This window comes from Sinohyriopsis cumingii, chromosome 1, assembly GCF_028554795.1.
Source record: "Sinohyriopsis cumingii isolate HCF-2022 chromosome 1, ASM2855479v2, whole genome shotgun sequence".
In the NCBI taxonomy this organism is placed as follows: Eukaryota; Metazoa; Mollusca; class Bivalvia; order Unionida; family Unionidae; genus Sinohyriopsis; species Sinohyriopsis cumingii.
The window spans coordinates 156,543,875-156,556,257 of NC_142961.1; the positions used below are offsets into that span (position 1 = coordinate 156,543,875).

The 12,383-nt window shown below is 37.1% G+C and overlaps 1 protein-coding gene across 19 annotated transcripts in view; it reads left to right on the plus strand.

Moving 5' to 3' along the window:
- The window catches only part of LOC149808208 (uncharacterized), an 88,415-nt gene that overhangs the window by 39,562 nt on the left and 36,470 nt on the right, over positions 1–12,383 (plus strand). For 14 of the 19 annotated variants that reach the window (XM_089974730.1, XM_089974796.1, XM_089974737.1 and 11 more), the window contains 3 exons: positions 5,647–5,688; positions 7,714–7,755; positions 9,987–10,061. In XM_089974730.1, coding sequence (XP_089830856.1) covers positions 5,647–5,688; positions 7,714–7,755; positions 9,987–10,061 — 159 coding nt within the window. The remainder of the gene's footprint in view (positions 1–5,646; positions 5,689–7,713; positions 7,756–9,986; positions 10,062–12,383) is intronic. The other 5 variants (XM_089974790.1, XM_089974813.1, XM_089974804.1 and 2 more) reach the window with 2 other exon arrangements.

The window sequence follows — 12,383 nt, forward strand, 5'->3', positions numbered from 1 at the left end:
TTCTAAACCTTTGAGTCAAATGACATAAAAGCAAATGAAAGACTAACTGAACCTGACAAGAATATTAGTTTTTCTTTGGTTCAGCAAACATGATATATGACTTGTAAAGGATGGTAACTTTATGGTAGCGTACAATCAGAACCAGGTTATGTCATCAAAGTATTAGCCCATTTTTCCTACTTTTGCAGGATAAAATACAGTTTAAACTTGTTTCATTTGCTAACAATCAGTCGTTAAATAATGATAATATAATAATGATGGTGATAATAATTTGAATCTAGTAAAGCACCTGATCTTTAGAAGTGCTAAGCACTTTACAGTATTAGATAACACATAAAAACATATGCAAACACCTGGTTATAAAAATAAACACCTTGAAATTACAAAAGAAAATCATGATGACAATAATTGAGGAAGAAAACATTATTAAGTCTTTAAGTCTGTTATTGTAATCAGAATAGGTGAGTTATAAGAGCACTCTTGGATGAGATCACAGTACCCTTGTCTCTAATATCATTGGACCATTTGTTCCACATGGCAGGGCCCTGGTATGCTAAAGAACATTTGTATGACTTTGTTTTTAATGGTGGGAACAATGAGAATATGAGTGTCAGAAGATGAGTATAAAGTTTATAGGATGGGGTGTACACATGGGTGAAGTCAGATAGGTATATTGGATTTGAGCTAGTCAACATAGTGAACTTATTTGGTGTTTGATTCTACATAGCAGGGTGTGTGGTGTGTGCTCAGCTCTTCATACTCATTGGATAATCTAAACAACTGTGTTTTGAAGTTTCGGTAGTAGATGATCCAGACAGAAGTGAATTACAATAGTCCAGTCTTGAAAGTACAATGGAACACAAGTGTGTTAATGCATCTATTGAAAAAATATTTTTGATTGGAGCTGATGTGTCTCAGCTCAAGATATGCAGCCATGCATATGTTCATGACATAGTGTAATGATAGGTTTTGTACTGTGTGAATTTAATGTTGGTATTGCTGATTTTTATCATTTGAGGTAAAGGATGTGAATGAAAACGTCTTTGCATGTTGATTTGGATGGTCTCATTTTCATCATCATTCATCTGCAGCTTGTTGCATGTCATCCATGACTTCACATCGGAAATGCATCTGTCTACACCTTGGATGGAAGCGTCAACTTAGTTGGGTGGTTAGATTTGTATATTTGAGTGTCGTCAGCATACAATTAGTGAGACACTTTATGTCAATCTATAACACTTGAGATCTACAGAATTAAGAGAACAGGGCAGAACACAGCCATGTGGAACATCAAAACAGATCAACTGGGCTGAAATGTTTTCCATTTACAGATATAATTTGTGTCCTGTTAACTAAGTAGGACTTTGTATCATGAATTCCAAATACATGCTGGAGAGAGTGAGGTAATGTATAAATGTGTATTGTGTCAAATGATGCAGACAAGTCAAGAAGGCTGCAGATTGTAATGTTTCTGTTATCCAAAGCAGAGTAAAAGTTTTGATCTACACACAGAAGGGTAGTCTCAGTACTATGGCGAGGGCGATATGCAGACTGTACATTGCTAATGTGACTTCGAATTCAGATGAGATACAAGTCGGGATAGAACAACTTTTTCTATGATTTTTTACTTGAACAGGAGGTTAGAAACACGTCAGTAGTTCTTTAAATTGTCATGCTCAAGCATCTGTTCCTTCAACAGAGGCTTTACAATGGCAGTTTTGATTTGAAAAATGATGGAATTCCCCAGATTAGAAGTATTGATAACGTCGGTTAGTGAAGGTAATATTCAACCTAAGCACTCAAGCAGCAATAATGTTGGAATTGGATCGAGTTCGCATGACTTTGGGGCACTCTTCATTATAATTATATGTACAGACCACTCAGGTGGCCAAGTGGTTAGAGCGTCCACCTCGGAAGCGGGAGGTCATGGGTTCGAACCCCAGCCAAATCATACCAGAGACTTACAGAAATGGTACTAACAGCTGCCTCGCTAGGCACTCAGCATTAAGAGGTTAGTGTTAGGACAGGTCAGCCTTGTGTCAGGATAATGTGACTGGGTGGGGACATCATGCTACATGTCTGTGGCATGATGCCCCAGTGCTAGACATCACTATACACTGCCACACTGCAGGCCTTGTAGCGATGACTAAAAAGTTGTTAAAGCTATGTTAAAAATCCTGATCACACACACATAATTGTATGTACCAAATCCATCGAGACTGGTTCAGATGCTGTTGATGGTTGCTATTGACATTCTGTATCACAACTGTATGGTGACGATGAGTTAATTGAAATTGAATTGTCAAGCTTATCTCTAATGGATTGTACATTGTTGCAGAAGAAATCTGCAAATATGATGCAGATATTATCTCATAAAAGTTCTTTGCACACCAATGAAGACTAGAATATTATCATCAGGTCTGTGAAGAATCCAGTCGAAAATGTGACCATGTGTATGAGTGAGTTGGCTGGCTGACTGACTGACAGGTCGAAAATGCAAATAGAATCTAGGAATTTTTATGTCTTTTGGTTTCCAGGACAGACAAAGTGATAGTTTAAATCTCCAAGAAAATTTCCATACTCCAGGAGGTTAGGAAGTGCTTGAAAAAGAGAGATTCAGTCAGCTTGGTTTTTCGACTAAGAGGAGGGTGAGAGGCAGAAGAAATGTACTGACATTTTTTCAATTATGAATGAGGTTTGGATGTTCAAATGATGTATGGCTGAAATTGAAAGTTGTAGTATGGTTAGGACGTGGATTATGGAGTTCTTTGCAGGGACAGCAATTCCACTTTATGGGAGTGACATGGGATCAACTTGATGGAGTAAGCAGAGGGTGTTAGAATAGCACACATTAGTTCATCACCCAATTTTGTTAGCCATGTTTCTGTTAGAAAAAAATATCCTGACCATTGATAAAATGAACTATTTATGTATGCCTTTCCAGTGGTCCTACTGATTGAATTATGATATACATAGTGGTTGCTCGGACTTAAAGGTTGATAATTCATGAGGAATTTGAATTAAGTTATCCAAACTAATGGTTGAGTTTTCAAATGGCTGTGAAAGAAAGGGAGATAACTGGAATCTGTCTTCCTGTTCTACTCTTTCTAGCTTTGAAACAACTTGTTTTCGCTGCAGTTTACTTTTAAATAAAGCTGATAGTAGTCCTAGTTAGTTAAGTCTGGTGCAAAATGAAGTATGGAGTGGTTATTTAATGCAGTTAATGGAGGTCCGTTGTAGCATAAACAGGTCGACTGGTGAGTATATTGTGATGACTTCATGTTCAGAACAAAAGGCAGTTGTAAGAGTTGGGCAAGACAACTAAGAAAAAGTCTAATAGTTCTCTTTTTCAAAACAAGTAAATGAAGAAACATTCCAACAGAACATCCAATGCATGATGAAATCACTAATGTAGATGAATACTGACAACAAACATATATATCATGAAAAACAACAAAAATCCAGAGTAGCTGCCTCAAGCCTGTTAAGTGTTGGTGGCCAAGTTGAAAAATAAACCTCTGCAGCATAATAAATTTAAATTTGATTGGGGTTACAAATGCATGGAATTTCACTAATGAAGCTTCATGTGTGGAATCTTGTTGATTGAAAATTAGTTGCAGACATCAATATCCATTAGATTGACATAAAAGTTTTTAATAAAGCATGCAGTACTATGTTTAAACTGCTTTACACAGGTTTTCTAACAGAAAGAAAAGATACGAGTTGATATTTTACACAGAATTCAAAAGTATTCAGTGGCCAAAAAGTATGGAGTGGGTGTTTTGAAGCAGTAGACTTATGGAAAAGCAAAGTCAACATTTGAGCAGGCTGATAGACAAGGGGACAGCTAGCATGGACTGTGCATTTGAAGTCTAGAAAACATTTAGCCATTTTTTGAAAGTATAGGTCATTACCAAAGAGTAAAAAAGCAAATGGAAAAAGCTTTTCTTTATTGAGCAGTGCAATGGATTGCTAAATAGGGGTACAGCAGACACAGTATAATGCACCATTATCTTTATGCGTGAATCATGCACAGGATTAGATGCACCGCCTTTCTAATCACTATTCATTTTGTAAAGAATGAAAGTACCGGTACAGGTCTGTATTACTCATTTTCTTGGATTATTGTTTGGTATTTTATAGAATTTTACAGGAAAACTTTGAAAATCTTTTCAATTTTAAATTTATATGTAGCAATACTCTAAATATTACAACTGTTTAAAAATTATTGAAGACAATAAAATCGGAAGTAAAGAAAAAGTTAATTTTTATATGACCATGCCAGAGTCTAAGTGGGCTTGTGATATAGCCCCTCAAGCATCGTCTGTCCATCCATCAACACATGTTGGTGAACACTGTAGATGCCATATTCTGATAGGTTTGGTCTTCAAGCTTGTATGATCAAGATCTCAGATGCATTTGAATATGAGTGACATCCAAGCATAATAATGAGGTGATCCTTGTACTGAATGGCTGAGCTTGTGAATACCCTAAATAATATTTTCCTGTTTACATTTTGATCTGATATGTAAGCTTTTATACTCAAGATCTTGGATGGGCTTTTGATATCTTGCATCAGAATGGCTGGGCTTGTGATTTCTCTAGTGGCTATATTTTCATTCAGTTTTTGATCAGACCTGGTATGTAAGCTTATATCATAAATATCTTGCATAGGTTTGATTATTATTGGTGGTCTTGAGTGACTGAGACATTAGAGTCCATATTTCTTGCGTCTGATTGGCTGAGCTTGTCAGCTCTGTTAATCCATATTTCTGAATCAGTTTTGATCAGACCTTCTATATCAGTTCATTTTGTCAGGATCTCAGATGAGTTAAATTAGGATTGAGTTCTATGCAGCTTTATTGAGTATGCAGGCTGAGCAGATGACAACCCTTCTGTCTGTTCACAACTTAAATGTTTTAACCAGTGAGCCACTGAAGTTCTCTTGTGTTGAGATTTAAATGGTTTCAAAGTGGACTCAGTAATGGGACCCTAAGTGGATAAGGACAGAGCCAGGACTTATCCTGACTGCAGACAAACTTTCCTTGATGCATCAAGTAAATGTATATATTTTAAGTGTTGGGCTATGAACAGTTTCTAAACTGTGAATCAGGACCTAGTCCTGAGTGGCAGGGAGGGACCTAGTCCTGAGCAGCAGGGAGGGACCTAGTCCTGAGTGGCAGGGAGGGGTTTAAGGATGATATGCTAGTTGTATAAAGAAAGTTACTTTATACATAGGGTGTAGGAAAAAAGATAAATAACAATATTAATAGATCATATAGCAACTATGTGCTCCAAGCTTTTCTTTCGGCTGAACAATTTCACTGCATGTATGAAATTTGCCTTCAAAAGTTGACATGCCTACTACCCAGTTGAGATATATCAGGCCCAATTAGACCTCTTGTTTATTTCTAATTTTCTTCTAAAATGATCCAAATGGCATTATATGAATGACCAATAGATATTTAAGCAACAAGAAGTCCTGAATGGCAGGTTACTGCACTGGGGAATGGGGTAATTTTATAAGGGGGTGAGAGCTGGAAGGGGGTGGGGGAACAAAATTAAAATGTCTTAGCTTGAGAAAAAAAACAATCAGGAAAATGAAGTTTTGACCGAGTGTATATTTTACTTTATTTCTCTATTTAGAAAAAGTCCTAAACCAGAGGAGGTTACTGCTAGTAAAGAGAGGTAATGAAATCTTTATATGCTCAATCAACTGCAGTAATTTTCATCAGAAATGGTGTATAAGCTTATATCATAAGGACTGAGATGAGTTTTCAGCTATGAACTGTGTCCACAGAATGTTAATGAGATAGTCTTGCAATTGTCTTGGCTTGTGAACACCCCAGAGACCCCAAACAGATTTTGATAGACCTTGTATGTATTCTTGTCAACACTACAGAGACCTGGAACAGATTTTGATAGACCTTGTATGTATTATGTATTCTTGTCAACACCCCAGAGACCCAGAACAGATTTTGATAGACCTAATATGTATTCTTATCAATACCCCAGAGACCCGGAACAGATTTTGATAGACCTTATGTGTATTCTTGTCAACACCCTAGAGACCCCAAACAGATTTTGATAGACCTTGTATGTATTCTTGTCAACACGTCAGAGACCCAGAACAGATTTTGATAGACCTTATTTGTATTCTTGTATATTTTTATTAACACCCAAGAGATCCAGAACAGATTTTGATAGACCTTATATGTATTCTTGTCAACACCCCAGAGATCCAGAACAGATTTTGATAGACCTTATATGTATTCTTATCAACACCCCAGAGATCCAGAACAGATTTTGATAGACCTTATTTGTATTCTTGTATATTTTTATTAACACCCAAGAGATCCAGAACAGATTTTGATAGACCTTATATGTATTCTTGTCAACACCTCAGAGACCTGGAATAGATTTTGATAGACCTTATTTGTATTCTTGTCAACACCCTGGAGACTCGGAACAGATTTTGGTAGACTTTATATATATTCTTGTCAACACCCTACAGACCCAGAACAGATTTTGGTAGACTTTATATGTATTCTTGTCAACACCCCAGAGACCTGGAACAGATTTTGGTAGACTTTATATGTATTCTTGTCAACACCCTAGAGACTCGGAACAGATTTTGGTAGACTTTATATATATTCTTGTCAATACCCTTGAGACACGTAACAGATTTTGGTAGACTTTCTATGTATTCTTGACAACACCCCAGAGACCCAGACTTTATATTTAAGCTTACCTCATCAAGATCTGAGATGATTTTGAACGAGATCCACACACCACTGCTCTATTTTAGCTGCTTTTTGTGGGGATTTCAATGGTTTCCAAATGAAGACTGAAGTGGCAGGGCCTCAGGGTCAAGGACAGACCCAGGAGTCCATGCTGATTACAGGTTAACTCCCCTAGTAATGCCAAGTGTGTCTGTAAATGCTGGTAGGCAGGGCCTCAGGGTCAAGGACAGACTCAGGAATCCATGCTGATTACAGGTTAAGTCCCCTAGAAATGCCAAGTATGTCTGTAAATGCTGGAAGGCAGGGCCTCAGGGTTAAGGACAGACCCAGGAATCCATGCTGATTACAGGTTAACTCCCCTAGAAATGCCAAGTATGTCTGTAAATGCTGGAAGGCAGGGCCTCAGGGTTAAGGACAGACCCAGGAATTCATGCTGATTACAGGTTAACTCTCCTAATAATGCCAAGTATGTCTGTAATTGCTGGAAGGCAGGGACTCTGACCAGTTTCTAAGTTATGAATCGGATCTAGTTTCCATGGGCAGGGAGAGATGAAGGGAATAATGCTATTTGTGATGATGATGTTATTGTGTATGTTGATATATGGTTGTGGAAAAAAGATAAATAACACCAATGTTAATAGCTAGTGTTCTTTGTGATGATGATATTGTGTATGTTTATGTGGATAAAAGATAAATAACGCCAATGTTAATAGCTAGTTTAGTATCTAAGGGCTCCAATAAACACAACCTGAACTGTCATTAACACAGGTGAGCAATATCAAACCCACAATGGGCCTCATATGTATTTCTGATTCCACTCAAAATATTATAAATGACATGACTTATCTGTTGATAATATAAGCAGCTACAAATCCTGAATGATGACTTGATACACTGGGGTGGGGGTGGCACTAGGGGGAAATTGAAGTTTTGACCATGAATGAATATTTTACTTTATTTCTCTATTTAGAAAAAGTCCTAAACCAGAGGAGGTTACTGCTAGTAAAGAGAGGTAATAACAGAAATACATGTATATATGCTTGACATTCTTAATCAATGGGAAAGAAATAATTGTAAAGCAGTGCTTCTTTTCTTAGCTTCTAAGGTTTACCTTGGTGTCTGTGGAAGAATGGTGTATGTAATTTTCATCATCTGATAATGCAATAATAGCTGAACTCTGTTTCTCTTAATACACATCTTTACATGGAGTGAACCACTGGGTCATTTTGTATAGACCCAATTCGTAACTGTTACATGGAGTGAACCACTGGGTCATTTTGTATTGACCCAGTTCATAACTTTTACATGGAGTGAACCACAGGATCATTTTGTATTGACCTAATTCATAACTTTTACATGGAGTGATCCACTGGGTCATTTTTTATAGACTGAATTCGTAACTTTTACATGGAGTGAACCACTGGGTCATTTTGTATAGACCCAATTCGTAACTTTTACATGGAGTGAACCACTGGGTCATTTTGTATAGACCCAATTCGTAACTTTTACATGGAGTGAACCACAGGGTCATTTTGTATAGACCCAATTCATAGCTTTTACATGGAGTGAACCATGGGGTCATTTTGTATAGGCCCAATTCATAGCTTTTACATGGAGAGTGAACCACTTGTCATTTTGTATAGACCCATTTCATAACTTTTACATGGAGTGAACCACTGGGTCATTTTGAATAGACCCAATTTCGTAACTTTTACATGGAGTGAACCACTGGGTCATTTTGTATAGACCCATTTCATAACTTTTACATGGAGTGATCCACTGGGTCGTTTTGTATAGACCCAATTCGTAACTTTTACATGGAGTGATCCACTGGGTCATTTTGTATAGACCCAATTCATAACTTTTACATGGAGTGAACCACTGGGTCATTTTGTATTGACCCAGTTCATAACTTTTACATGGAGTGAACCACAGGATCATTTTGTATAGACCCAATTCATAACTTTTACATGGAGTGAACCACAGGGTCATTTTGTATTGACCTAATTCATAACTTTTACATGGAGTGATCCACTGGGTCATTTTTTATAGACCTAATTCCTAACTTTTACATGGAGTGAACCACTGGGTCATTTTGTATAGACCCAATTCGTAACATTTACATGGAGTGAACCACGGGGTCATTTTGTATAGACCCAATTCATAACTTTTACATTATTGGTGTAATATGCGATGCTATGGCCATAAAAGGCAAATGTGAAACATCCAAAATGTCTGATTATACTTCTGATTCTAACAAATAGATTTTACATTGGTGTTCATTCCAGGTAAACACAGGAAACATGTTGATTGGTTTTAATTCTCTACTCCCACGAGCTTGCAAAATATAGAAAATAAAAGGATGTTGAGATGGTGGTGGAATGAAAAAGTAAGAAAACAGAGATATGCCCATGTTGTTGTTTTGTCTTCTGAGACTTAATATTTTTGTTCCACCTCTGCTGAATATTTCAGTAATCTTGACATAGCAGCTGCTTTAACATCTGTCATCAGGGCATTGTATCAGTCTAAAATTTATATCATTTTGTTCCTTACCAAACATTGCTATTATATTCAAATTTTGAAGTATATACAGTCGAGGTCACAGCGTCAGAGGTAAAGCTATTGGATATGACATCTCTGACTAGCAGTTTCATCAGTGTTTAACCTCGAACACTAATTTCAATTATTTTGTTTTTGTTTTTTGTTGCAGACATCTTGTATAGAAACTATCCCAGTACTGAATTAGAGAATTAAATAAACATGTTTCATTGTCCATAATTACCCCAACCCTTCCTTGATGAAAGTTGGAAGTTTATTAATTTTATGTGTACTAGGAATTTAGTGAAGACATAATGGTAGGGCTTGAAAATAATATTGTGCATTCACTGAAGTGGTTTTGCAAGTGGGGGTGGCTTGTTTTTTTCTTCTCAGAAATCTGTGAATTCTGCAATTGCAGATCATAGAATAGACCCTGTTATGGGTCAGATAAAAGTACAGTTTGTGGTTGAATTTTTATTTATGTGTGAAACGTTAGCCAATAAAAATTAGACATTACCTGGAGGCTATACTCTGATAAAATGATTATCTTACCACTGCCAGAAAATTCTTTTCAGGAGTATACAGTGGAACTTGTATATAAATGACACTCAGGAGCCTAGAAAAATGTTGTCCTTTATGGACTGTAAGGAACAAAATCATAAGGTTTTGGTTTTATTTATTGTGATTCATGTTCTCTTTTCACAGGTCAAGACGCCGATCATCACTGCCACGTCGTTCGAGATCCCCGTCTCGCAGGCAAAGAAGCAAGTCCAGATCTCGGTATGTTTTCATTTCTTACATTAGTAGACATTTATGTTTCATAACAATCACTGGTGAAGATAAGAGTATTTAAATTTTAGAACATTTACAATTTTACATGCTGGTAAGTTAAAAAAAAGCTACCAGCAAAATGAAAGTCTAGTTTTAACAAGTTCAGTCAAGTGTTTGTTCTAAGATGTATCAGCAAATTATTTAAAAGTGTGTGCACAAAAACTGTATAGAAAAATATGTAAAATTTGATTGGTCCGTGAACACATTTCTTGCACCAGATGCAAAAGGAAAAAGGTATATTGTTTAGTCATATGTTTTTCTTCTTTGTTATGAAACAGTGCTTTCTTGAAAATTTTCCACATCTTCACAAAAGTGAAGTATTAGCTTATCATCAGAGAATTGTAGGGTGAAGAAATTTGATATCTACTTTTGACATTTTCCCCATGATTACATATATACAAGCTTACATGTCTTGTTTGTCTGCAGATATCATAGGCCCTGCTCAGTGTGTAATAATGCCAGCAGTTGAGGACCTATTCTTTTTGTTTTACTGAACTTATAATGAACTGCATAGACCTTAGACATTATGGGATGGGATATTTGGTAGACCTAGACGTGCATTGTGCGATGGGATATTTGGTAGACCTAGATGTGCATTATGCGATGGGATATTTGGTAGACCTAGACGTGCATTATGCGATGGGATATTTGGGCCTGTGCAGTTTGCAGATGGATTTAATAGCAAGAATGTATGGTACATCAGATTTCTATTGCCTTTGAAATTTCACTGATTGGTCAGGACATGCACTGTATCATAACAACACTGGCCTTGAATCAACTGATGTCCATTTATGTTTACGTTTTTATAACTTCACCATTGAGCCCTCAGGCGGTTGAGTGATCTAAAGTGCTTGTCTTTACTGATAACTGCCATTTGACCTGTCTACATGAGTTAGAGTCTTGGTTATGTGAGAAAGCATGCCAGTAGCTTCCCATGGGTCAGTGGTTCTTCCCAGGGTTTTCCCAAGTTCGTTATCCACCAACTATACTAGATACCATGTATAGCCAGCCTATCATGTGATGAGTAATGGCATTAGCCATGTATAGCCTGTCATGTGATGAGCAATGATATTAGCCATGTATAGCCTGTCATGTGATGAACAATGGCATTCACCATGTATAGCCTATCATGTGATGAGTAATGACATTAGCCATGTATAGCCTGTCTTGTGATGAGTGATGGCATTAACCATGTATAGCCTGTCATGTTATTAGTAATGGCAGTAGCCATGTATAGCCTGTCATGTGATGAGCAATGGCATTCACCATATATATCCTGTCATGTGATGAGTAATGACATTAACCATGTATAGCCTGTCATGTGATGAATAATGACATTAGCTATGTATATCCTGTCATGTGATGAGCAATGGCATTAACCATGTATAGCCTGTCATGTGATGAGTAATGGCATTAACCATGTATAGCCTATCATGTGATGAATAATGGTATTAGCCATGTATAGCCTGTCATGTGATGAGCAATGGCATTAACCATGTATAGCCTGTCATGTGATGAGTAATGACATTGACCATGTAATAGCCTGTCATGTGATGAGTAATGGCATTAACCATGTATAGCCTGTCATGTGATGAGCAATGGCATTAACCATTTATAGCCTATCTTGTGATGAGCAATGGCATTAACCATGTATAGCCTTAACCATGTATAGCCTATCATGTGATGAGTAATGGCATTAGCCATGTATAGCCTGTCATGTGATGAGTAATGGCATTAACCATGTATAGCCTATCATGTGATGAGGAATGGCATTAACCATGTATAGCCTGTCATGTGATGAGGAATGGCATTAACCATGTATAGCCTGTCATGTGATGAGGAATAGCATTAACCATGTATAGCCTGTCATGTGATGAGCAATGGCATTAATCATGTATAGCCTGTCATGTGATGAGGAATGGCATTAACCATGTATAGCCTGTCATGTGATGAGCAATGGCATTAACCATGTATAGCCTGTCATGTGATGAGCAATGGCATTAACCATGTATAGCCTGTCATGTGATGAGCAATGACATTAACGATGTATAGCCTTTCTTGTGATGAGTAATGGCATTAACCATGTATAGCCTGTCATGTGATGAGCAATGACATTAACGATGTATAGCCTGTCATGTGATGAGCAATGGCATTAACCATGTATAGCCTGTCAGGTGATGAGTAATGGCATTAACCAGCAACAAAATGACTATATCTTTAATTGGCATCCATTATTTGTTCTTCTGTCAACACCTGTATGTGGACACTTCA